The sequence below is a fragment of the Ptychodera flava genome, chromosome 16 (assembly GCF_041260155.1).
Source record: "Ptychodera flava strain L36383 chromosome 16, AS_Pfla_20210202, whole genome shotgun sequence".
Classification (NCBI taxonomy): domain Eukaryota; kingdom Metazoa; phylum Hemichordata; class Enteropneusta; family Ptychoderidae; genus Ptychodera; species Ptychodera flava.
This window is the reverse complement of record NC_091943.1, coordinates 34,107,795-34,133,639: the sequence shown is the minus strand read 5'-3', so window position 1 is coordinate 34,133,639 and position 25,845 is coordinate 34,107,795. Positions and strand designations below refer to the sequence as shown.

The 25,845-nt window shown below is 36.5% G+C and overlaps 2 protein-coding genes across 13 annotated transcripts in view; one reads left to right on the top strand and one right to left on the bottom strand.

The window, feature by feature from the left end:
* The first annotated feature begins 165 nt into the window (after positions 1-165).
* Positions 166-18,585, top strand: LOC139114655 (CCR4-NOT transcription complex subunit 11-like). Its single transcript, XM_070676501.1, is given in 13 exon segments — positions 166-274; positions 1,579-1,684; positions 2,869-3,003; positions 7,934-7,988; positions 7,991-8,040; positions 8,494-8,660; positions 9,682-9,814; positions 10,507-10,713; positions 11,699-11,848; positions 12,329-12,433; positions 14,197-14,247; positions 17,051-18,429; positions 18,542-18,585. Coding segments are annotated over 12 exon segments (1,314 nt in total). The 5' UTR covers positions 166-236; the 3' UTR covers positions 17,168-18,429; positions 18,542-18,585.
* A 3,267-nt stretch (positions 18,586-21,852) lies between these two features.
* Positions 21,853-25,845, bottom strand: part of LOC139114653 (uncharacterized abhydrolase domain-containing protein DDB_G0269086-like) — a 53,150-nt gene continuing 49,157 nt past the window's right edge. For all 12 annotated transcript variants that reach the window (XM_070676491.1, XM_070676493.1, XM_070676489.1 and 9 more), the window contains one exon: positions 21,853-25,159. In XM_070676491.1, coding sequence (XP_070532592.1) covers positions 25,151-25,159 — 9 coding nt within the window. In that variant the 3' untranslated portion in view covers positions 21,853-25,150. The remainder of the gene's footprint in view (positions 25,160-25,845) is intronic.

The window sequence follows — 25,845 nt, the reverse complement described above, 5'->3', positions numbered from 1 at the left end:
AAATATACATGTACGTGTATTTTCTCTCAGGAGAATGTTAGTTGGGGGGAAATAGTTTTGCAGCCTTCTGGTATCAAGCCTAAGTCCATTCAGTCAAGACAATGCTCGAGGTAAAAAACCCTTTACCAAGCTTACCTTGACGGGAATCCGAATCCGAATTGTTTTTTCAATCTGATTCTATTGCTGTTTAACTCATCTCCTTCAATTTCCTCAGGATCTGGACGCAGTCGTTCATAATGGCTCTTACCCACAAAGAACTGTCTGCTTTACTACAGTAAGTGCAGTCTATATGAGATATTTGAAAATTAATGGATTAAGGGGAAGTTTGTGAAAGGATAGAGGCACTTGTAGACGGTGACCCAACCGTTTCTCGGCCCATTTATTCAATTTGTGAGCCATTGGCCATGCCATACTGGGCAGTCAGCTGCAGTACTACCAGTACATGTATCCTTTATAACCACTTTCAAGCACCCTAATTTCTTTGATGACTGTCACCTCAACACGATTGAAATAAGCTCTAGAGACGTCCAATGAGAGGTGGTAAACAGTTAACGAAAGCAGCAAAGAACAAGTTAAGGTGGACGTGTCGCCATACATCTGAATTCAATAGGATTTACCTCTCGACACGAATTCACTGCGTACTGGGCCATGGGCTGGTTTCCTATCAACACACCGAAGCGGCTTGATAATAATGATAGGTAACATGAACATCGGTTGCAACAGTGAATCAACACTACCCATGGAAACTTTTGATCAAATGTAGCAATGATTATCTTAATTTGCAATGTAGCTTGCTAAGGTTACATTGACATTACACTGTGTATGCTGTGCCTAACTTTGCATCAAAAGGACAATTTTGCCATCACAACATTTCGTACCATCAAATCACCGAGTGGCAGTAGTAGTTGCAGTGATATAATCTGTGGTTTTATCCGATATACTGGTATTTTGTGGGAAGCTCAATCATTTTCACACTAATTTGTAGAGGAAAATTATGGGCTAGATCAATGCAGTTATGGCCTTAGCTGTAGTTGGGACTTACCAGATGGGTTATAAGCTGCTTCGTCCCACATCTCTTGTTCAAAGTACAGCCTTATCCCAAAGCGCTAGTCTCTTCATCTAAACCATTTCACTCTAAAACTAACTGTTCTGCAACTCTACTATTAGCTATCAGTTAGTGAAAAATGACATGCCAAAATCCTAATGATTTTGTGCAACTTTTTGTTAAAAGCGTTCTGGTGAGTGACTTTGGCATAATGAGATTTTTTACAACAAATGGTTGTATAAATTTAATTTAGTTGTGTTGTTTCAGGAGGACAATTCAGTAACTTATGATGATTGCAATTTTCTATCACAATGTCATAAACTGCTCCGTATTCCTAACTGGATGAAAAAATGTCTTTCCTTGTATATTATAATATATTTCGTTGAATTAGTAAGTAGCAGTGGCTAATAAATTGTTCACAGTGTAGGACCAATTTGCAGAATTTTCCTTTAAAGTGTGTTCTCATTTTCAAAGTTGAATATGCTGAATCGGCAATGCAGATCTGTATAATATGTACTTGTCTTTTTTTGCAGCCTTCTATCAGAAGATGTAGTAAGTGCAACATCATTTGAAAATATCGCTCAGACGTTTCATCATAATTTTACCAAACCAGAACATTTCAAGATTGGGATGGCAGTAGTGAGTATCTAGTATCTTCACATTGTCATGAGCAGATTTAATGCTGAATACTTAGTTGTTAGGAGTTTCTTCTGTGTGTCAGTTTATCACTAACCAGCTGAATAAAATAAGTGAAACAGAGTTAATGCTGTGGCATTTGTATTCAGAAAGATGCAAAAGGTTATACTATTTTACTGAATTGACTTTTACAGAAAATCATGTTTGTTCCTATGAAGTCTCTTAAATGTGAGAAGTTGAAGTTCCAAAACAACTAATAAACAGTAATTGTGAAAATTTAAAAAAATACACATTTACACTCAGAGTGTTGATGAGCATTGAATGGATGATTTATCAAATCAAATGGAAAGTGTGGGACATAGAGTGATTTGCAAGTTCATTAAGAGAACTGGTGATACCTTTTACTGTTACAGTGATTCGATTATTCCTGCTAACATTTCAGTGCAACATTTTACCAAGTGTTATGAATTTTTCTGTAATTTTTTGATAATTTTTGACCGAGTGGACACAACTTTTCAATGGCTAAAATTTTTGACCAGAATTTTGGGGAAAATCTGAAAAAAATTCTCCAGATCTGAATAAACTAGATCTGAAAAAAGTTGCTGGTTATATTTTATAAAGACAACAAAAGTTGGCTTTGGCACTCAAGGGGTTAACAGAATTCACTCTGGACAATTTGTTTATTGTAACCCATTGATAGAAAGAGGATTGAGTATTGTAGACTGCAGCACACAATTATTATTACCACATTGATATTTTTTGTTCAGGAGTTGTTATTTTCACGGAGTGCAAAGCCATACTTGTCTGATCAGGCTTCAGACAAACGTGGTTACATATGATGTATTGTATGATCAGATGAGATTTAAACTAACCAGTTACTCCAACAGCCACAATTATTTATTAAGTGGAAGCAAAAATGTAGATGTAGTCTTTGAACCTCAGTTTGTGGGAGTGAAAGTTCATTACAGTAAAAGCATTATCATCCTCAAAGCTAATGTGTGAAGTACACTGTGAACATCAAACTGATATCGTGTCGTCAACATCTGAATTCCTGTGAATCATGTTTTGATACAGTTTTTATGTACAGTCTGTGTGCACTGCATACAATGATGTGATTTGCAAGGTCATCGAAAGAGGACTAGTGACTGTTCTTGTGACTCCTAACTGATAATCTGGTTTCATTTCAGTTGATAATGCTACAGAATCCAGATCTATTACCAACACCACCCCAGCGTCTCACCGGTATCTATCTATTGTGGGAAATGTATCGTACAGATCCTATTGGAGCCAATCCATTTGCACCAGTGTTTGCACACCTTCTAGTAAGTCACCATTATGAAAATACTGTCTCGCAGTAGAGATGGTGAACGAATCTTTATTAACCCTTTGAGCACTGAAATTTTTACCTAAAAAATATAAGGGCAACATTTTACCAACTTTTATGAATTTATCTGTAATTTTTTCCATGGTTTTGGACTAAATGGACATAAATTTTCATGGGCTACACTTTTTGACCAAAATTTTTGGGGAAAATCAGAAAAAAATTGTCTACATCTGAAAGAAATTGTTGGCGTTATATTATCTAAAGGCAACAGAATTGACTTTGGCACTCAAAGGGTTAATTTTAAAAAGAAGAATTTCAGACAGACTTCATCTCCTTTTGTTCACATTGTACACAAAAAGTGTTTCAAGACTTTTCTGTGACTAGGAGACCTGGAAACCATCTTACAGCATAAGACTTCCTTTTTGCATTTCTGTAATGTACTTGAACTGTGACACAGACAATATCAGCTGATTTGCTTCTATAGCTATTAACATTTGCCATCTGTCTTTTATTGTTGCTCAAACTTTTCTAAAGATATTGATCAGCAAGTACTGTGTGGTCACTTGCTGGAAGCATGTCATCCAGTCAGTTTGTTAGAGCGCCATCTTGTGGCAAACTAACACAAAACTAACTCCATAGTCATCTGTTAAGTGAAGAGTTCTGTGTTCAAAAGGAATGAGACTAGAGTGCTCAACTGTTGATTTACAAAGTTGAGACACACTCATGCCAAAATGTTTGTACCAATCTTTTTATTTTACATATTTATTCATACAGCACAAAGATGACTGTTGATTAAAGTGAATTTTAATCAGACCAAAATCTGTTCTGATTGGGATAATATTCTAAATATACCTTTCTTTTAAGAGGTACTGGTGAACATCATAAAATTTTATTACTCTTGAATCAAGAGGGGTTAAAGTTTTGGATAAATAAATGATAAATAATTGTCACTACCTATGATTTATGGCCAAAATGTTCAAAGCAATATCAAAAATTGAAAAATTGATCGCCAGTGTGAGGAAAAATACATGTCATACTAGATGCACAAAATCAACAAATTTTTATTATTGAATTCAATCAGAAAATCAATCTACCGAGTTTTCTCAGATTTTTATTTTAGGACAATAAGAGTAATAAAGTTATACATAACGGTTTGGGTAAAATGATAATGAGAATGTATTTGACCTTCAGGTATTTTTACTTTGGAGAAACAAACAAAGAAAGAAATTCCTCCTCAACAAGAGTCAAGTTACACATTTCACACATTCTATCTATTTTAGGAATCTTATTCCAACGTCCCTTAATGTGTGTGCAGCAGTTCTGACTTTACAAAGCGCAATTTTAAACACCTGTCTATCCTGTCTAATTCAAATATGGATAAAGTTCTTTTTAAAAGTCTCATACAATTTTGAAGAATTATTCATATGATTATATGCATAATTCTAATTCGAAATTTTGACTTGATACAGTTATTGACCATACACATGACACTGGCTTTTAAGGTAACAGAGAAGCTACAAAAGCTACAACGAGGTTGTTTTATTACCTTCTCGTGTCTATTTATAGACAGAGAAGGTATTAGAGTTGAAAACCAATATGCTGCTGTCAAGAACTTCCGTCTGTCAAGACTTCCGTCTGTCAAGATCCGTTGACGTCATGCCATTGTGATGGGTCATATCATAAACTGGTGGGGGTGTTCATGGCTCAGGTTGAGGTGTGGGAGAACGATTTTGAGCTATGACAAAAATCAAAAGGGACTTAGCGGCATAGCCAGTGTTAAGCCTTTCTCCAAGGTTTCTTAGTTGACTACAATCTATTACAGACTACTGAGCTGACGTTAGGGGTACTCACTTTGTGTTTGCTCACTCTGTGAGCGCTAGTGTTTGGTACTGAGTTGCGTGGATATCCCCTCATGGCCTCACGTGATCTGGGCCTGTTGCATAATCTGCAGAGATGATCATATGCCTCCGAGTCTGAAAACTGTCATTGTGTAAGCCTGTCGGCATTTTCCTTGCATTTTTTCTCATTTAATTTTGCAAAATATCGGCGAGTACCTCAATATTTCAAGATAACCCTTTCTTCCCAATCGTTTCCTGGAGTTTCAGAGTCATATGAACGAAAATGAGTGAAAGTTTTAGACAGGAAAATCGGACGTCGGCCATGTTCAATGTTTACAGTACAATCAGAAGTTTACGTGGAGGAATTAACCAACAAACACAGGAGTGTTCATGATGCCCGCCCTCTCGAGGCAGACCCTCCTATATGAAGTACCACATTTGATGCTTGTGGAAAGCTTGACCACACAATGGAGCATTTAAACTTTTAGAAAATGACAAACTGAATAAGAAGGTATTCAGAAAATGTCAAATACTGAGGAAAAATGCGCAAATATTCAAAATAAACAGGTTAACTGATTGGTCAGCTATAAAAAACAATGAAAATGTTTATGATCAAAAGTTTTTGAGATGCGCACATTTTAACAAATACAGAAATTATTAACATTATAAATATAAGACCAAACTATTTTTTCAGGGATGGGACAGGTTGGAAATGAGGGGTGAGAGACAAAGGCACTCCTATTGCTGCATGTGGATGCAGCCACACCATTTCATTTACAGCATACTTATTCACTGTGTTGTGTTCAAGTTCCATATTGTACTGACTGTCATACAAGGATAACATAAGCAAATCAAATCAAATTAGAAAAGGATCAATGCTGTTGTGTGGATTTTGCTGAACATGGCTGATATTTCGCCCTATATATTTAGTCCCCACGGACACCGTCCGGGGGGACTTATAGGTTTGGTCATGTCCGTGCGTGTGTGCGTGCGTGTGTCCGTGCGTGCGTGCGTCTGTGCGTCCGTCCGTCCGTCCGTTCACGCAGATATCTCTGAGATGCCTGGAGCGATTTCATTCAAACTTGATACAAGGATTACTTCATATGTCATACAGATGCACGTCAATTTGTTTTTTGATACGATCCAATATGGCCGCCAGGCGGCCATTTTATTACGATTTTTTCATGTACAGAGCCATAACTCAGGCATGTTCCAACCGATTTTATTCAAAGTTGGTACAAGGACATTGACCAATGTCATAGATATGCACGTCAATTTGTTTTGTGATACGATCCAATATGGCTGCCAGGCGGCCATTTTATTACGATTTTTTCACGTACAGAGCCATTACTCAGGCATGTTTCGACCGATTTTATTCAGAGTTGGTACAAGGACATTGACCAATGTCATAGATATGCACGTCAATTTGTTTTGTGATACGATCCAAAATGGCTGCCAGGCGGCCATTTTATTACGATTTTTTCATGTACAGAGCCATTACTCAGGCACGTTTCAACCGATTTTATTCAAAGTTGGTACAAGCTTATTGACAAATGTCATAGCTGTGCACGGCAATTTGTTTTGTGATACGATCCAAAATGGCCGCTGTGCGGCCATTTTATTAGGATTTTTTTCATGTACAGAGCCATTACTCAGGCACGTTTCAACCGATTTTATTCAAAGTTGGTACAAGGACATTGACCTATGTCATACATATGCAGTCAATCTGTTTTGTGATACGATCCAATATGGCCGCCAGGCGGCCATTTTATTACGATTTTTTCATGTACAGTGCTATTTCTCAGGCATATCTGCATGTTTCGACCAATTTTATTCAAAGTTGGTACAAGGACATCGACCAATGTCATAGCTATGCACATCAATTTGTTTTGTGATGCGATCCTTTATGGCCACTGTGCGACCATTTTGTTACGATTTTTTCATGTCCTGAACCATAACTCAGACATGTATCAAGTGAATTTATTCAAAAGTATTTTTATCACAGACCTAATGAAGAGGACTCTATCCTCTCTGAGGACCTGTAATCAAAATACCCATTAACAAGTGGGGACTGTGTCATCACGATGACTTGTTGGTCAAAGTCAAAGTCAAAATTAACACTACATTGCTGACAATATATTTTTACCGTTTCTGCATGAAATTTTCTTTTTTTAAATTATAGTATATTAGTACTTCAAACAGATTAACAGTTATCGTGATGTCAACCCATAATTTTACATCACAAAGACTGTAATTCTGCCAATTTTTTTTGTTTTTCAGTCATTTTATAAATTTTGCACTGCACAAGATGATTGAACAAATTGCAATGTTTGAATTTGTAAACTCAAAGAATAAAAATCCTTTGGTCACAAATTAAATTATTTTTTGAAAAGAAATTTACTCTTAAACACTTTTAGCATATATTCTTTACACGGTCATGTATTTCAAGGAAAATATGCCTATTAAAAACAGTAATTTCTTCACTTTTAATTTTTTTTCAATACTATGACAATTATCAGCCATGAGGTTATACAAACACAAGACCAGATAAGCGTTTTTCATCATTTCCACAGGACTCTTTGGAAAATCCATTAAAAACAGTTAAAAGTGACTTAAAATGATCACTTGGTATACATTTAATTTACAGATGCCAGTTGTGTATTTCACATGCACTCAGGTCAGTAAGGAAGTGCGTCATTACTATTTTGGACTGTTAATTCTTATTTCTGAATTGTTTAACTTTTTTCCACATTGAACTATCTTTAGGCAGTTTATACTGTAGCTTAGAATTTTTTTGATTGATGTATTTAATCATCTTTTGGGTTCTTTGGGTCCATATCCACCTCATGCCCCTACATCATCAACTATTTACCAACAACTCCATGCCAACAACCAATTACCTGACCTGGCCACACATTAGAGAAGGTACAGCGTCATTGACGGTGTTTTATATTGTTTATGTGCCACAGCACATCAAAGAATTTCTTTTTAGTTGGTAAATCTGAGGAGTTATTTTGGTCATAAAACCAGACAATAATGCTTAGATTTGAGAGATATGATGAGTTTTGTCTTGATGCGCTGTTTTCACAGAGCCCTTCTGAAGAAGAAAGAACTAGTCAGAGCTTAGGATCACTGCCAAATATTTCAAATCTGAGAAATACCTTCTGTCCCAGCTGATAACTAACCCACCCAGAGAGGTAAGAATTCCTTGCAATTGTTCATCAACAACGGTTTACCTACATTTCCATTGTGAGTCATCTATCTTTCATGCCTAACTGATAAGTATAGCTCTGATAGAGTTTCGTCGGTGAATAAAGTTTCATACACTGAAATGGAAGTTCCTCAAATGTTTATAGAACGTGTTTATTTACACTTGAAAAGTGATTATTACTTTGTAATGTTTGTCTTTTTCATCATGCGTATACCATCCTTGGTTACAAAAATTTACTTCATTCTGTTTTAGTTTTGCATAACTTTTGATGTGTTTTTGTCTCATTTTACTGCATTCTGAGACAAAAGGAATTTTATTTTTAATAATTCATGTTCTTCTTGCCAGTGTATGGGAATTATAATGTAGTGGCTTGACCCTTCCAAAGTGGATTTATGTTTCAGCTATTCATTACCATAGTTGTACACGTGCTTTCCATCAGCTTTTCAAGAAGTCTGCCCGTCAGATCTGTGCCATGGACATTGGTAATGCTGTGGCCATTGAGGTGACAGGCTTGCAGATGACGTTAGCTGAAAAACAATCAGAAATGCCCCTCCAAACCAAAGCTGCCATCCCCTGCATCATAAGTGATCCTGACCCAGACTCTAGGTAAGGTTGAACATAATTCTTTCTGTTGTGGTCCTTCAACGACAAAGCAGAAAGGCTTCTTGTTCTATAAATTTGCACAGCAGAAGAGGCAAACTTTGAAAGATTTTGTAAAACCCATATCCAGTCCCAAAATAAAGGTATCATGTAGATCAATAATTTGAGGCAAAGAAGCGAGAGAGAAGTGAAATTTATTTTTTTCACCACTTCATTCCAAACTCCAAAATGCGAAAGATTCATTACCTCATGAAGGAGAGGCGACAAAAATGTTGAAGCTTGCACATATTGATCTAACAAATCAAATGCATGTAGATAATGCACCGAGCAGGCACAGACACAGTTTTCCATTTGTTCTATAAACTGACCATATTTGGGTAAGACTGCTTGACCATCATTCAGAAAAAACATTACAAGCATGTGAGGGCGCTTCTCCATAGTTTAACATTCAGGACATTCAACGTACCTGTGTACATGTATGTGGAAGTAGTGTCAGCATTTCTTGAGAGATTTCTGTTAGAGATAAGAGGAAGAGAAATTTGATCAAGTAGCAGATAAAAACTGGATGTGAAACCGAGTGCAGAGAGTGACTTCCGTTTGAAGAGATGCACTTTGTAAAGAAATGGCAGAAGCACACAGCAAGCAAGATGTCAAGTGACCTAAATTGACCTGTTAGATTGACTTGGACTGTTTAGGGTCAAAGGGCAAGTTCTCAGAGTTTCGTCAAAAGTTTCGTTGAAACAACATGAGTCAAAAGACCCTGGAAACCTACATTAACTCAGATTAGGTGCTTGAAATGTTAAACAGCTATTGATAACTTCAGCTTTTCTCAGAACATTTTGTATGGCTAGCATTATGACTCATAACACACATAAATGAGGTAACTATGCAAATAGTATGAAACAGCATTTCATTTAGACTACCAAAAAGTTTCAGTTTTAATTAAAACTGACTTGAAGTCTTGACTTTCAATGGTATTTGTACCCAGTGAGATGATTGTCTTCATTCTCTGTTGATCTGTCAACAGTTCTGGTTATGATGATGTCATTGGTAATCAGGTATTGGACAGTCTAGTCAGTGGACCCAAACCACCCATGGAGAATAGTCTTAGACCAGACTTCATCAGATTGACCCCTCCTTTACATGTCTGTGAAGATGAAGTAAGCATGACAATTTCTGTTTATTCCAAAATATTTTGAATAGAGTCCTTTGTTAGGCACATGGTAGAAACTCAAGTCGTGTATTGTCGTGACTGTTGCATATACTCCTGGTACAGAGCCATGCTGTATTTATGAATACTTTCAATGATCATGTCTGAGACATGTATCAACAAATTCTTATAATTTTTCCTTGACATTTTAACTCCAGTAAAATACACTTTACACGCATTGTCAGTGCACCAGATATTGTATGCAAATCACAGTGTCTGATGAATCATACAGAGATGAGTAGTTTTGAATTCTTGTACACAAGTTTTGAAACTGTCTGACATCACTGTATTGTGGGTAAACGTTTGGTCACAGTGTCCCCAATTATTCAGTGCAAAATAGTGATTTGTAAGTGATAACTTACGTGACCCTTTGCACATGCTTATCCACTTCAGAGTAAAATCACTGCATTTATTATCTTGGTAGAATGTGATTGTGGTTGTGCAACAATACATGAGACTTATGGAAAGACATAAACATGAGTATTGGTAATGGTCTGTATACAGTGTATATGAGGTCTAGTTAGGTGGTCTTTCACAAGTGATAAGAATGTTCTGATTTCATGACTGTTGATTTTTTAGTAGTTTTATAGCATATTCTGTTGCCAAGTCACGTTTCTTCGTCTGTTTTAAACTGTGTTGCAGTTAGCCTGGTTAAATCCCCTTGAGAGCGACCACAACATTGCATGGGATGCTACCATGTGTGTCAGTAACAGTGCTGGGTTAGAAGTCAAACGACTGATGGCCAAAGCTTTCAAGGGTTCACTGGTATTAAACCATCAGCAGCAAGTACTCAGTGAATTGGAGAAAGATCCAAAGTTGGTCTACCACATCGGACTAACGCCATCAAAGGTAAGTTGTGCTGTCAATGTATTTCTGTAGGTTGAAAAAGTACTTTGCAGTAATCTTCATTCAGAGCAGTGCACGGAATTAATGACAGCAGTGTTCACTGGGTAATTTGTTATGTCAGAACACTGAATAAATCAAGTTAAAATGTTAATGATTACTCATTGCATCTACAGTATGCTTCTTATATACCTCTGAAAAATTAATATCATCCTGAAACATGACCTAAACTGTACCTAATAATTCAAAAATGGTTTCCAGTTCTGTGTGGGTGGAAGATTTCTTGAGCCAAAATTGGTAAAATTGGATACAGATGTGTTTCATTCTGGTTTTATTCACATGTTTTACGTAAATTTTAGCCTTTCTTCAAATGTGCTGCAACATTTAATCTACTCATAAAACAGGCAAAATTAGGCACTAGTTAGTATTTGGTAGGGCCAGCTAAACATTTCTCTTGTATTCTGTTTGAGAGACATTTTGTTTGATGTCCTCTGTGCATCGAACAAAGAAGTGAAGTGTATTTGATATTTGCCAATCAGTGGAGTACATCTTCCCTGGCTGTCATAGGTCAGTTTTAAGTGCATGAAATATATCAAAATATGGTAATTACTCATACTGAAGGATTCAAAATGCTAGGTTGTGGTTGCTATGAGGAAAGTAATGTGTATGCAAATATGGATTTTTGTGATTTATTTGAAAGCAAATATGTGATATTGTTACTCTGGGTGTAAAAAGCAGTTTCTAAGCATACAGACTTGTATGATATATGTTATGCCACAGCGGTGCACATTAAATTTGATTTTCAGATTCACTAAAAAAATGCCTCAAATTTAAGGATTCCATATGTTCCAAGTGGCAGTAACTGCAAAAGCATTGAATCCATTGGCATTTCTAAAAATATGTAGAATATTCTGATTTTTGTAGATTTCTTGGACAGTGAATTGATCATAGTCCCATAAATTCAATGTACATTTGCTCTTTTCTGTTTCAGCTGCCTGACCTCGTTGAAAATAATCCACTGGTAGCTATTGAAGTCTTATTAAAACTGATGCAATCCAACCAAATTACAGAATATTTTTCAGTTCTTGTCAATATGGAAATGTCTCTACATTCAATGGAAGTAGTGAACAGACTGACCACGGTGAGAATTGTCTATTACAGAATCTGATGTCTTTCACAAATTGGTTCTTGTGGCTCTGTAGTGTGAAATAGCAAGTTTTTTCTATGATTTGTGAAAGCATTCGTGTCTCATGTGGACAATAAAAAGAGTCCATAAAATAGTCTATGTGGTGAATCATTAAAGAAAACTGTTTGCTCGATATGAAACACTCGGCAGGCAGCTGTCATCACCAAATGTAATAACAAGTCATTTCAGAATCCCAATTTGTATTTCAATCCCTGAGAGATATAACGTACAGTCAGTCATTTCAAGCACCACTTCATGTCCACAGGGTGAATACTTAAAGGTACCTCTTCTCTGCTATCCCAGTTCTAATCACCACAGACTTTCATAAAAGGCCTTTCTAATGGCTGAGAAAATCTTTCCCTACTGTAGAACATAACTCAGGGGTTTTTCCATGCATCAAATTGCATTTCACAATTTTTCTGTTGTTTTGTACAGGCTGTGGACTTGCCCACTGAATTCATACATTTGTACATATCTAATTGTATATCAACATGTGAGACTATAAAAGATAAGTACATGCAGAACAGATTGGTACGACTGGTAAGTGTGCACTCCATTACTGTATTGGTACTCCAAAATGGAATATATCATCTGATAGACACACACAGACATCATATCGGTAATTGTACATGAATGTACACTGTTAGTGTTCATAGAATGGGGACAAAGTATGCAGATGCAAATTTATTACAAAAAGAAACGTCTTTTCTGCACAGTAGCTGATGAAGCTTTTAGTTGTCTTTTATGATGTCAATTAATTTTGAGTAATTTGTCTAGCATGTGTGTATTGAAAATTTATGCTTGTAAAATTTTAGAAAGTCCAGAAAATCATAGACAAAACAAAATGGCATATTTTATGGTCATGTTTCAACGTGACAGTGAACCTAACTGTTGGTAATTTACACCTGGCAATCATTAATCTTTGCTTAAACCTTCAAGGAAACTCTAAAGCATGTTCTTCAAAATAAAACTTGGAAGTCACTGTGCAAATTTTGGCATCAGAGAAACAAATTACTTGAAATTTATCGATATTTGAAATTCAAAATGGCCCTTCTATGTGAAGTCTATGTAGAAAAATTCAATTTTCGATTCGATTTTCACAAAACAAGACTTAGAAAACTTCATTTATCTCACAAACTTCAAAATAAGTCCTGGCAAGCAGTATCCCAAGAGAGTATTGTAAAAATTTGAGAGTCCATATATCTGTCTCTGAGGCACGCTATACCTTGAAGCAAACTGTACTTCAAGCACACGGAACAGTAAAGCATTGTCTATATTGTAAACATAGCAAGGAACCAAACATTTCTCAGCATGACTCGATACCCTATTTATCCTCTTTCTCCAAATTGGTATTCATTTCCTATGCTTTATCTATGGAGCCTGGTAGAAAAAGGATGTGCGATATTCCAGAACATTACACTGCTATAATTGTAATGCTGCTATTTGTATTCTCATATTGTAATATCCTTGTCTATCAGCCCTGGAGATATGTAAATTTATGAGGCAAAATATTGGAAGGTATTAAAAAATGAAAATTTCACCACCTTTGGTAGAAAGCCCTTAAAGCATGATAAATAGTACTGGCTTAGAATTATTACCTTTAGGTACATGAAAAACATATACTCTCTGACATAGTAAAATTACAGTGTATTCAACGGTATGATGTGCATTGCATAACAATGAATACAAACGCTTGCAGAATTGCAAATTTTAACATTTGAAGAAGCTTGCCACGAATATAAACCAAAATGCAATTTTAGGATTTAAAGAGATAAGTGTTTCTTTTATGGCCACTGTTATCACAACAATTTGTGAATTTCAACAAAAGGATTAAAAAGACAAGTAAAGTTTTCCCATTGCTATGACGATACATATGATGCTGAATTCTATGACTTCTGTTTAAAGTTGTAACCTACATTTATTATGTGAATTCAAATGTGTTCAAATGTTGACATTTCTCAAAGTTCACCACACACATTTTTATTTACAATATAGCAGCTAATTTTCTTGTACAGCTGAATAGCTGAATAGCTGGAGCACGTCGTGATAAGGATGCTGGAGCCTTTAAACAACATCCAAGGTTCAATGAAATCCCTGAGGTTTCGTTGAAAGACTTAACATGTATTAACATATATTAAGTTTGTTAAATTACATTTCATCTTGATTCTCAAAGCACAAAGCCCACCCTGGGACTTTGGCTACTGTTTCTGGCTAAATTAGCGGCCAGTGGGTTCATGAATATGCTGCCAATATGAAGATAGAGTATTCAATGAAAGCTAATCATGTATTTGTTGTTTTTACAGGTGTGTGTATTTCTTCAATCATTAATCAGGAATAAAATTATCAATGTTCAGGTTTGTACTCCATAGTTTTGATATTTTTTTTCCAATCTACTGTGAGCAGGGTGGAGCTTATCAAATTTTGGTAAGCTCTCCTCATGGTCAAGTCACCGAGTCTGTGGATGAAAAATCAAACAAGTCCTTATAAAATGATATATACAGTACTCGTCCGAGTATAAGCCCCTGCTCGTGTATAAGCCCCCCTACTGATTTTCAGAGGATTTTAGAAAATGCATTACATCCGTGTATAAGCCCCTACCCTAGTGTAACTCAAATACAGAAAGGTTAGGAGAGTATATTTGGTCATTTAACTTGGCAAAATTACTTTTAGATAATAAAGAAACCATTAAATGATGTTAAAACAATGGGAAACTGGAGTTCCCTTGACAGCATCGTAAGGAAAATGACACGTTTTCCCAGTACTATCTTGATTCTTTGACCCTACTCACCCCCGTCGCTAAATGGAATAGTCTCACTCACGTCGGCCATTGTTCATTTTCATGCACAGCCACGATGTAGGGATATCAGCCATTTTTAATTATGCAAATTTATGCAGAAAGTGTTATGACATCTGTTAGAAGTGTTGTAATGAAGTGTGGAAGTGAAGTGTATGCGAACCTAATTTGCATATTAGCAAGATGGGGGCACTTTTGGCATCGGTTTTTTTAATTATTTTCTGCCAAATATGTAAATGAGGGAAAAAGGTAACCCCCCGATGTCATTCTTAGGATAGAAAACCTCAATAGCATTAGTGGTACATGTGTAATGGTTTGACAGGTATTCGGTGAGAACTTAGGGGGCTAACCATGATTTATTTTGAGAGTCCCGTGGGGTCCACTTTTGACCATAACCATTCACAGGCAGACCTGCAGCACATGAGGTTGTTGACCACATTACAAGGCTAAAAGCAACGTGTATAGATCAAAAGGGCCAACTGCTTGTATGTGTTCACCAAACCCAGTTATAAGTCAACTAACTCAACATATTAATCTTCTTTCTCATAGACCCCAATAGACAAAGCATGGAACTTTGGGAAAAAGATAGCTAACACTACTTACTTATTACTTATCATTCATGATATATACTGTACACGCTACACAACTGTCTATATTGCTGACATGCACTTCAATGGATGGCTGCTGCACAATACATATATTTACAGTCAAAGGCATTTTCACATGCAGTATATTAAGTTGCCCCAAACCTGAACTAGTAATTATATACAGTTGCTAGGTAACAATGCCTTTGTTGGCACGCTCGGAACAATGGAGAGGCAGCACTGGCTATGTCCTTTAACTATACCTTTACTTCCGGGTTCATAAAACACCCTTGAGCATACTTGAGCATACCGGTACTCTCCAAAAAATAGCATATAAACGTTCTCGGACGTCATACCGACGTAAATACATGAGTGTCATTGCTGCACCCGCAGTCTTTAGCTTTAAATTCATACTTTTGCAAACGTTTACCTTTAACTCGTCCAAGGAGTCGAAATATAACGCCAACGCTAAATTTCACTGCCACGTTTTTCGTCATGTAGTGCAACTACAGCAATTACATGCTCAATGGCATCATTTCCGCTACACGATCACGCGAGAATTCGAGTTTCGAGAGAACGGCTATCTGCTCCTTTCACGAACCTAAGATGGCGCCCGCTTAGGTGAGCCAGTAAATGTTGTGTAACTTTACCTTTATTTTTCATCAATGCTTGAAATATTCGTCGAAAACGGTTGCCGTAAAGTCATTGAATAATATAATATTGGATTGGATGGTCATTTCACGTTGCCACAATATTACACGAACCGTAACTTCAGCGCTGGTAACATAGCAACAGAATAGGCAACCGCGTCCATTGACTACGCTACACGATGTTTTCATGCTTGAAACATGCAGTTTCTTTGTTTGAAGCAATTATCCTTTCATTTGTGAGACTTTTCCTGGTGACTATTACAATTTCACTGCTATTTGTTGTTTTCACAAGATGTAGACAGTTTGATACTGGAATATTGAGTTGCCTTTCCGTGAAAGCAATGCATGCCTGTTCACATTACTGTTGATCAGCAGCATACATGACGTCTTTGTTTCAAGTTTGGGGTTTTTTTGACGCTGAATTTCACCAAAATGTCACTTCTGTGTTCAGAGATTGTACAATCAGTTTCTTTGGATGTGTAAGTCGATTTTGAAAGCGATAGAAAGATCGAGTGGTGTTGAAAAAATCGTGCATAAAATTAGCATAAATTATGTGTCCATGCCAGATAACATGGGGTTGCTCGAGTATAAGCCCCTCCCCTAGTTTTACAGCTGTTTTAGTGTTGCCGAACCGGGGCTTATACTCGGACGAGTACGGTATTTGTTTGTGAAATAGTACAACTGGTGTAATTATACACATTTTCAAACAATCATTCTCAATGAATAATTATTACAAATTTTCACAGACAAAAGTTAACTTCAAAGTGCAAATTGCTTGAGCTACATTGATGCTATTAGATAGAGACTGTAGAAATTTAACTTTACTGAGATTAAACAACAGGTGTAGCATAGGTACCACCTTTCTATTATTGTGTACATCCAGTGTTACACTTGTGTCTACAGTGTTCTCAGTATCATATAAAGTTTATGAATCTATTCGACAGTTTCTGTTATTACTTACTGATACCACAACTTATAACTTTTAAAACATCAAAGAGATACATTGTGTTTCATACAAGTAGTAGACGACATACCAGTGCATTGCAGAGATCTTCTAACCGGCATCAGAAATGGAAGGTATTTCTGATATGTATAGTATCACAAAAATGTTGCCATTTTTTATTCCCAGGACTTGTTCATTGAAGTACAGGCATTCTGCATTGAATTTAGTCACATCAGAGAGGCAGCTGGTCTTTTCAGACTCTTGAAAACTCTGGATACTGGAGAGGCCGCAAAGAGCAAGTGATGTTGATGCTATGCGCTATGACAACAGGACCAAGTTATGTTGATGATGTCACAGTGACAACCAAACTCAGCATTGATCGTGCCAGTTTTTCCAAAGCATTGTCAAGCGATGATGCTCAGTTCACTTGCTGATTACCATCCCCATCAGGCGTCTACTTTAACCCTTTCACCACCATGGTTTGACCCAAACCCATTGTTTTCAGTGGTGATTGTGGACCAGTTTACAGGGAAGTGGGGTTGAACAGGTTAACTTCCAAACCAACAATGTTCACCTCTTTCATCTTCTCAAAGTGAAGTGATATTTGTGGAGGGACGATTTTTCCCTGCCCAATACAGCTCAGTAGAGGTGCTTGCATAGCAAAACTCTCAATGTCTGCAATCTGAACAGGGTACTTCATCTTGTCATTAACTGATACTGAAGATACCTAAATCTAGTGAACAACTGAACCATTTCCTTCACAAGCTACACATTTCTTTCACAGTTGATATCTGATAAACGTTTACTTTGTACAATTACTGCAATGTGTCCCCACTGTGAAATATGTGAAATGGTATGCATTTATGTTTACGTTTTTACATACTTTGTCACATATTTGACAGAATCCCAGATGTCTCCAGACTTTCTTTTTGGCCGAGTTTTGCAAAATAACACTCCCCAGAGTGTAAGATGTGGTATTTTGTATCTGTCAACATTCATACTTCAAGCTTACAGAAGCCAAGTTTGTCCTGAAAATTTTTCAACAAAACATTTTCTGAAGGATTTTTTCTCTTCCCATTGACTGTGAAAGAATATTATTTCAACAGAAATTGTTGCATAATACTGGGCTGTGTTGACATTGATTTCATCCTGTTTGTAAGCAGTTTACCAAAGATGCTGATTAAACATGTTAGAAGGTTATTCCACTGTTGATTTCCATAGTGAAGTATTGAGGATGCCTTCCCAGAACCAGGCACTCCTTGTGGAAGAAATTGCTGCTTGTCTGAGGTTGCCTTTGATGGTGAATGAATACAACCATACCTCCTAGAACAATGTTGAATTTGAGTGTGGATCCAGTGTTTCTCAGATTTGCCATCAGTACATCTGAATTGGAAGAACCATTTCAATAAAGTCCCTGATATATCAAAGAAATATCAAAGATGTGAATTTTTGACTTTCACTTTTTTTCACACCTAACCTAGAAGAACAAGATATATTGTTTTTCTGTTGACAGTTATCTAATGGCTATTGACAGTTTTTTTTTCACCTTTGGTTGTACAGTAGTCGTACCATTTTTAGCCTAGAATCCTATTCGTCCGCTTGCCTCCGTACCTCCGACCCATTCCCACTCGGGAGTGGGTCGGAGGTATGGAGGGAAGCGGACGAATAGGATTCTAGGCTATACCATTTTATGAATAAAATTTTCATTATAAACAGTCAGCAAGTTTGTGTGATGATGCTGTTTCACTTAACCCAGAAGATCTCCCTATTCTAGTGTACCACACCAGGAACTATGCACTGTGTATTTATTTTGCAACGGTAACAGAAGAGCATGTTTACATAACAAATGACATGAAAAGAGGTGTAATCAGAATATTGACCCTGAAATATACAATGAACCATTCTTTGCTCGGAATTGATAATAAACAATATTAGGAGCATTAGGAGAGTGAAATTGCTTGCAGAGTCCTGAAAGGTAATCATTACAAGTTTTGGATCATATGTTCAAGCAAGTATGTGAAGACTTCATGTCAGGTTGCAAGATTTTCAGCAATTCACCAAAATCAAATAGTAAGTGATATTTGCATCACAGTTTAACGTGAAAGGATGGCGTCAGGAATACCTGTCAGAAATTGGTTGAGCTGTGTCCCTTGTGTCAGCTGCGTTTACTGCACAGGTGATATTATGTCTGGCTAAACCAGTCCTGATTCTACAAGTGAGTTTGCCGACTAGGTGCCGTCTATTTCCTCTAGAAATATTTCACTTGAGGCACCATCTTGAGTGCTTACAAGATGTCCTGGTATAAGTGGCAAGATTTGTCCCATGTGACTGTGTTGGACAATGGTGCATTGTGTATTTGGCATTGACAGTTGAGCTTCCACTTGGCGGCATCTACGGTTTACATTGACATGGCTGTGGAGCCAGCAAATCATGGTGAGTTACAAATAAACATTGGAAGTTTCAAAGGTAACTTCCTGATCAATAAATCAACATTCTGAATACATTGTATGTCAATGAGAGGCTGGGCATGTGTCAAGAAATTGGATTTGCTTAAAAGGGCCATTAGCTGTTACTTAAAGTTGATGATTCTTTCACCATATTTGTTTTCAACGTCAACCATAGTTCTAGTCCCAAAGTACGTTAAGATACACACTGTTAAGCTTAGGGGAGAACCATTTGATTTTGGGGGGGGTGGGGGGTATGGAGGAAGAGGGTATGGGAGCAAATTTTTTTTTCCTGTCAGAGTGACAGCAATTTTTTTTTCTACTGTCAGACCTGCATCAATTTTTTTTTTCAAATGGAGTAGCAGTGCAAATTTTTTTTTATTGGTCATCAAGTTTGTAAGTGTTGTATATAAGGGAGCCGTCATTATTGACGGCCTGAAACTCCGAAATTTCGAGTGACCCTCCCCCCTTCACCAACCATGATGAATTTAAGTAACCTCCCTCTCTAACTCTGAAATTTTGACCATTCCCCACTTAGAAAAGTTAAATACCAATACATGTTTGAATTACAGCAACAGTAAAGACCTTTCAAATCCTGATGTACCCTGCTAGACTATCATCAGTTATCTCATGATGGTTCAAAAAAGGTGAACACATCAAAATGAAATTCAAAGTCACAATAAAATAAAAATATAAAAGATCACGCAGTATCTAACCATATAGTATATTGTTTAATTTGGATGGGTATTATGACAGGGTTTTCACTAGGATATCTGACGGGGCAGAATTTGAAAGTACAGGGGAGAACATGAGAGAGGCTTAGGGGGAAGTGTCACAGGGGCTTTCCCCTATCTTGCATGGAATTTTTAAGATATTGATGTGTGCAATGGTGCAGTCTGGTGCAATCTGAGAGTTTTTTTAATTTGTTTACTAAGTGAAACTATTTAGAACCCCCAAGGGGGAGAGCACGAGAGGAGGGTTCCCGCTCTTGTATAGAACATTTTGAGAAATTGATGTGTCTAATGGTGCAATCTGAGAGTTGTTTCAATTTATTTTGCACTCGGTAAAATTGTTTGAAAATGACATTGAACACTGATATTTTTTAATTTTTTGCATGATCAGTGTTTGTGTCACAATATTCAACAACCAAACAATGACAATACAATTTGTGAAAAACAGTTCTGTTTGCCAGAGACTGAAGATAAATAAATATACAGGAACGGAAAATCTGTGACCTTCTTGTGTCATTTCTCCAGCTGCCAGCTTCTAATGAAAAGCATGAATATGGTATGTTTAACTGTCAAAATGGTCATTGAACTGAGGTAAATTAAAACATGTTTCTGTGATAATAAAGGATGAATTCACAACAGTTCAGTTTTGTCCTAGATCCTGTGAAAATTTTGAGAAATTGATGTGCGCCACGGTGCAGTGTAGTGCAATCCGATAGGTATTTTAAATTTGTCTTTTACCAGTAAAACTGTTAGAAGACCCAAGGGGGGAGAGCACGAGAGGGGGTGCCCCCTCTTCGCATTGAAAATTTTGAGAAATGGATGTGTGCAATGGTGCAATCTGAGATGTGTTTCAATTTATTTCGCCAAAAAAATTGAGTAACCCTGTCCCCCTTCTTCCTCTCCACATTTTGAGTAACGCCCCCTGAAGTTTTCAATTTTTTTAGTGACCCTCTCCCTTGTATTTCATTACATTTGTTGTTCCTCAATTTTTCATTGTCAACTTGTACATCTTCCTAATATATTTATATTGAGAGAATAATATATTGATTTTAACACTAGTTTATTGACTCCTGTCTTGTGTTTTAAAATTTTCACAATTTACAGAAGTCAAAAAGTCCCCTTTAGATAGTGCCTATGCCATGCAATATGCAACGAATCCTGAAATATGATTTCTTGGGTCAGAAAAGGGAAGGAAAACATTGAGTGCACTGAGGTGTAAGTAGACCTATGTAGTGCATGCTTATATCATAAGTGCTGGGAAAAACATAAGAATTGCTTGTGGTAAAAACATTTGCGCCGCCTATGGCGGCGCGCCGGCAAAGAATACATGAGAATAGGGTTTCCAAATTTTGCTAATTTGGTGCATTGTGACAATTTTTTTTTCACTTCTGTCTGTTATGACAATTTTTTTTTTCTCAGGCCATGGCAGGATCAATTTTTTTTTCTTCTAACTCACCTGGCGACAATTTTTTTTTTCTCAAAATCCTCCATACCCCCCCCCCAAGAAATCAAATGGTGTTCCCCTTATCAACTTTGCCAGTACATTGTTATCGTTGACACGTGAGTTTCTGGTCCGGACTAGAATTGAAATGTAAACAACAGCACATCCTACCATACAGATGCTGTGCGGACTAGATAAATAGTTTGTGATTCAACATGCTTTTGGGAGTAGAACAAGACCTTGCGATTGACGTTCAAAACAAAATGGTGAAAACATTGTCCATCTTTACAGCAACCATCCCCTTACAAATGTAAACCCTTACGTGAAGCTACCATGATGCCAATGTAGGATAAAGAGAAGTGACAATAGTGGTATAGCAATGATGAGCGTTTTATTTGTTTTTTGCCAGTAATGATGATATATCAAGATACAATTAAGTCGGCACTATATGAAATCAAACACACTACAAAAATACAGCTTTTAATTTGCATATGAATAGTATGACAAAGTCTCCAAGAAAAGTTGATCTTCTACCATGGAAAAAACCTGATCCCAAAGATAGATCCCTAGGATATAAGATATGGGGGACTATTTTGATATTTCACGGGCTTTAGAAAATACACTGTGTACCATGAAGAGGGGGTTGGGAACTACACTGGGGTAGTGTATTGTCAACTTATTGCAAAATATGTTGAATAATACCAGCAAATACAATTTTCTGGGTTTTTTCCAAATATTTTCTCTTGCATAGTAGTGTGTGGCCAAAGTAAAATTACATTAGATTAAATGATAGAGGAAGTAGAAAAGAAACTAGGAAAAAAGAGTATGAAAATTCTACATTAGAAAATAGTTACGGTGGCTGCTTGAATCCTGCATATGAACTAAAAATCGTAATTTCATGATTAAATGCAACGCCAATATTTTAAGTCTAACTACCTGCTGGCAAGTTTGAAAAATCTTCCATAAAAATCATTAGAATGTTGATTACTTTATTAATTCTTTGTCCTTAAACCATGCAAAGTAGGAATGATCAATGCATTTACAAGTCTCTTTTTTCCCCTCTATGGCTATCTAGATAAAATATTACTCTAAGTAAATGCATTAATGTACTTGTATGTGCATGTAAATCTTCATATTTCTTTTAACTTTCTTAAACATAGTTTATTTTAAATGACAAAAAAACATGTTCAATCAGTGTGATAACCCTCCTTTGTTTACACTACAGCAGTTTATTGAAGTTTCAAAAGTGACTTACTTTTGAAAATGAAAGTGATGTAAATTGACAAAACAATTGCGGTGTTTTTAATGTGTAACAAAAAATATACCTAAATTCTGAGAAAAATTGCCTCAACTGAAACCAAATATAACAAATTTTTTTACATTCTTCAGATAATGTCCCCCTTTCTCATTGTACAAAGACCAGTCTGAACCATGGCCTGTCACTCATTACCCATAAATTTCCTGATTGGTCAACAGACCCGAGTTCAGGGTCTACGATTGGTCCAACAAGTATCAAGAGAGTAGCACCAATGACTTTGAAGTAAACCGGATGTTCAAAACTAACAGCATGCACATGTGATATGGCCTTCTGCAAATTGGTAAGACTTGCAAGATTACCTTTATATTACGTGACTTTAACAAAATGGTGATGATGAAAATCTCTTAATATTCTGCAATGCTTGTTCTGTGTAAGCTACCAAAATTTTCCTTCAGCAGGAATTTAGACAGAAACAGAAGTTTCAAATTTGACGTGGACTTCCTCAAAATCATGAACTTTCAGTCCTGAACCTCTGATATATGAAGGTAATTCAAATTTTCTGTAAGCAGACCTGGCAAACAACCGATTGTTAATGCAGGTCTTGCCCTAGGTCTCATACTGATGTAATTGGCATGGTAACAGTTGCTAGGCAGTTACTGAGGAAAACATCTCACACTTGCTATGCAATTTGCATAAATTGTCGTGAACTAGTGAGTTAGTGTGTGAGGGATAGATATCTTCAAACAACCCAAGGCCATTAATATTCATAAGGACAAATATACATAACAATGTACAATGAGTAAGGCTGAAGTATCTTGAACTTAAAGAAAAAAAACGAAAAACCATAGTATACAGCATAAAAGAGTTTAAACAAAACATAGCAAATATGATCCCAAAATGACAAACTTCGTATAAATTTTCCCCCAAAATATTTCTCATTAGAGTTCCATGTTTCAAGTTAACACCCCCATTTTCAAAGATAACAGTTAATAGTAGCAATTTATAATAACTACGCTCACTGAAAAATACTTCTTTGTCTTACAATCAGAAAAGAATAAGATTTCATGAAACAATTGTTGACCGGCTCTGATAAAGAATTCGACATAAATGACCTTGAATACGATATTGAAAAAGACAAAGATACAGACATTGAAACACACTGACTATAACATCCAACCATTTCACCTGCCTTTCCATTTCATTTCTTCATCTTTGATGGAAGAGTTCCTTGTGTACTCCCTAACCTTCATCATATCAGGCATGCATGCATATCTTCTACACTAGCTACACTTTACAAAATGCACTGATAAATTGAATTTCACTACTGAAAACTACTTTTTAACCAGACAAATATAACAAATACTTTGGTGTCTCTCCTGTGCCATGTACGGCCTATGAACTTGTAACCTTTCGTTCAGTAAATATGCAATAACTCCGAAAAGCTGAGAGCATAGCTCGTTGATACATGAACCAGTTTTAGCTAGAAACCCTTCACCCTGCATCTGCTTTCAGTGGTCTGACTGTGCCAATTGAAAACACTTGGACCATTCCAAAATGTGGGCATGACAGGGTTAAAGGAGCTTGTCATGTGCCGTTTTGGTCATTTTGGTTACATATAAACATGAAGGCAGTTATTTATACAGATCATCACACTTACATATTGAGTTCTCAAATGTTTTTGCAAAGCTAGCTCACTCTCACATTTACATTCATAATGTCTTTGAGACTTTCTTACATGAATTGTATTATGATATCATATCACTGAATTATCCCCACTTAACATGGCCTGACAGACACATTGCGATCAGGTGACAGCAAGTTCATTGTTTTAGCATGCACATTACTTAAAAATGGATGATTAATGGTGAAACAAAAATTATCAATATAATCTTTGAACGACTGTAACTTTGTCACAGCACAAGATGATGTCTTCCACCAAAATCTCAACAGGATCCATATGGTTGGGTACATAAAGAGTCCAGATACAAACAGCAAGCACCGAGTTAAACTTGAAAGTCATGTTTCATCAGCAAGCAGACAAAATGGTCAAATTCTAATGTAAGCCACAAAAAAAGCACTTTTCAAACATATATGTCTTCAGAGTACGGGTATGCTATATACAAAGGTAAAGTGTCCTCAAGCAAGTCAAAATGAAAAGTTCATTGTTATGTTGTCAACGAAGAACAGTATTGAATGCAGAAGTCACCATCTTAGTGTTTGTAAAGTCAATGTTCTTGAAAGATATTCACAGATCACAGACTTTCAGATGTTTCTTCAGGATTTATGTCATAGTAACCATTTAGATAATGTACGCTGTTCAGGATTTGTGTCATAGTAACCATTTAGATAATGTACGCTGTCCTTAGTCGTTTCTTTAAGTACAATTCTTGTGCGCAGTGTTCCATTGCTGTATTAAAAGTCCTGGAGAAGAGACCACACAATCAAAGGGTTAGTGCATTAGAATCGTGAAGTGCAGTTGTACAATTGACTACTTCTTGGAAAAGTGTAGAATGTTCAACAGCAACAAGAAAAGGCAAGACTAAACAATCCACTGCAACAGCAAAAGCAACGATGACACTGTCAGTGTTGTGACGAAACAAATAAACAATAACTTCTGATTATTGTAAAGGGCCAGTAACTGTAACATTTGATCATTTTCTTCACTACTATGTAATGTCAACTATAGTTTCTTGTTCTGCTCCCCAACAAAGCATGTTGAGATACACAGTATACAGCTTGTCAACTCAGCCTGTACATATGTAAACTACATTGTTATTGTTGACGAGAGAATTCTTGTCCGCGCTAGAATTCAAATGTAAACAATAGCACGGCATTTTCATGTGTAGATGCTGTGTTTGCAAGCTACATTATACATGTTTACATTTTCTTTTGGGAGTAGGACAAAAAGAAAGGCTTGGCTTGAAGAGAACCAATACATTTGAAATGATAGTGTGATATCATAAATAATTTTAGGACAGGTGACGATCATGGTGATTTGAAAGTAAGGGAATATCTCTCTTTTTTGAAAAATATATTTTTTCAGAGTTTGTTCTAGAGTCAAACACCAGAACAGTGGCTGAACAAAATGCTACTTGCAGAACATTTTC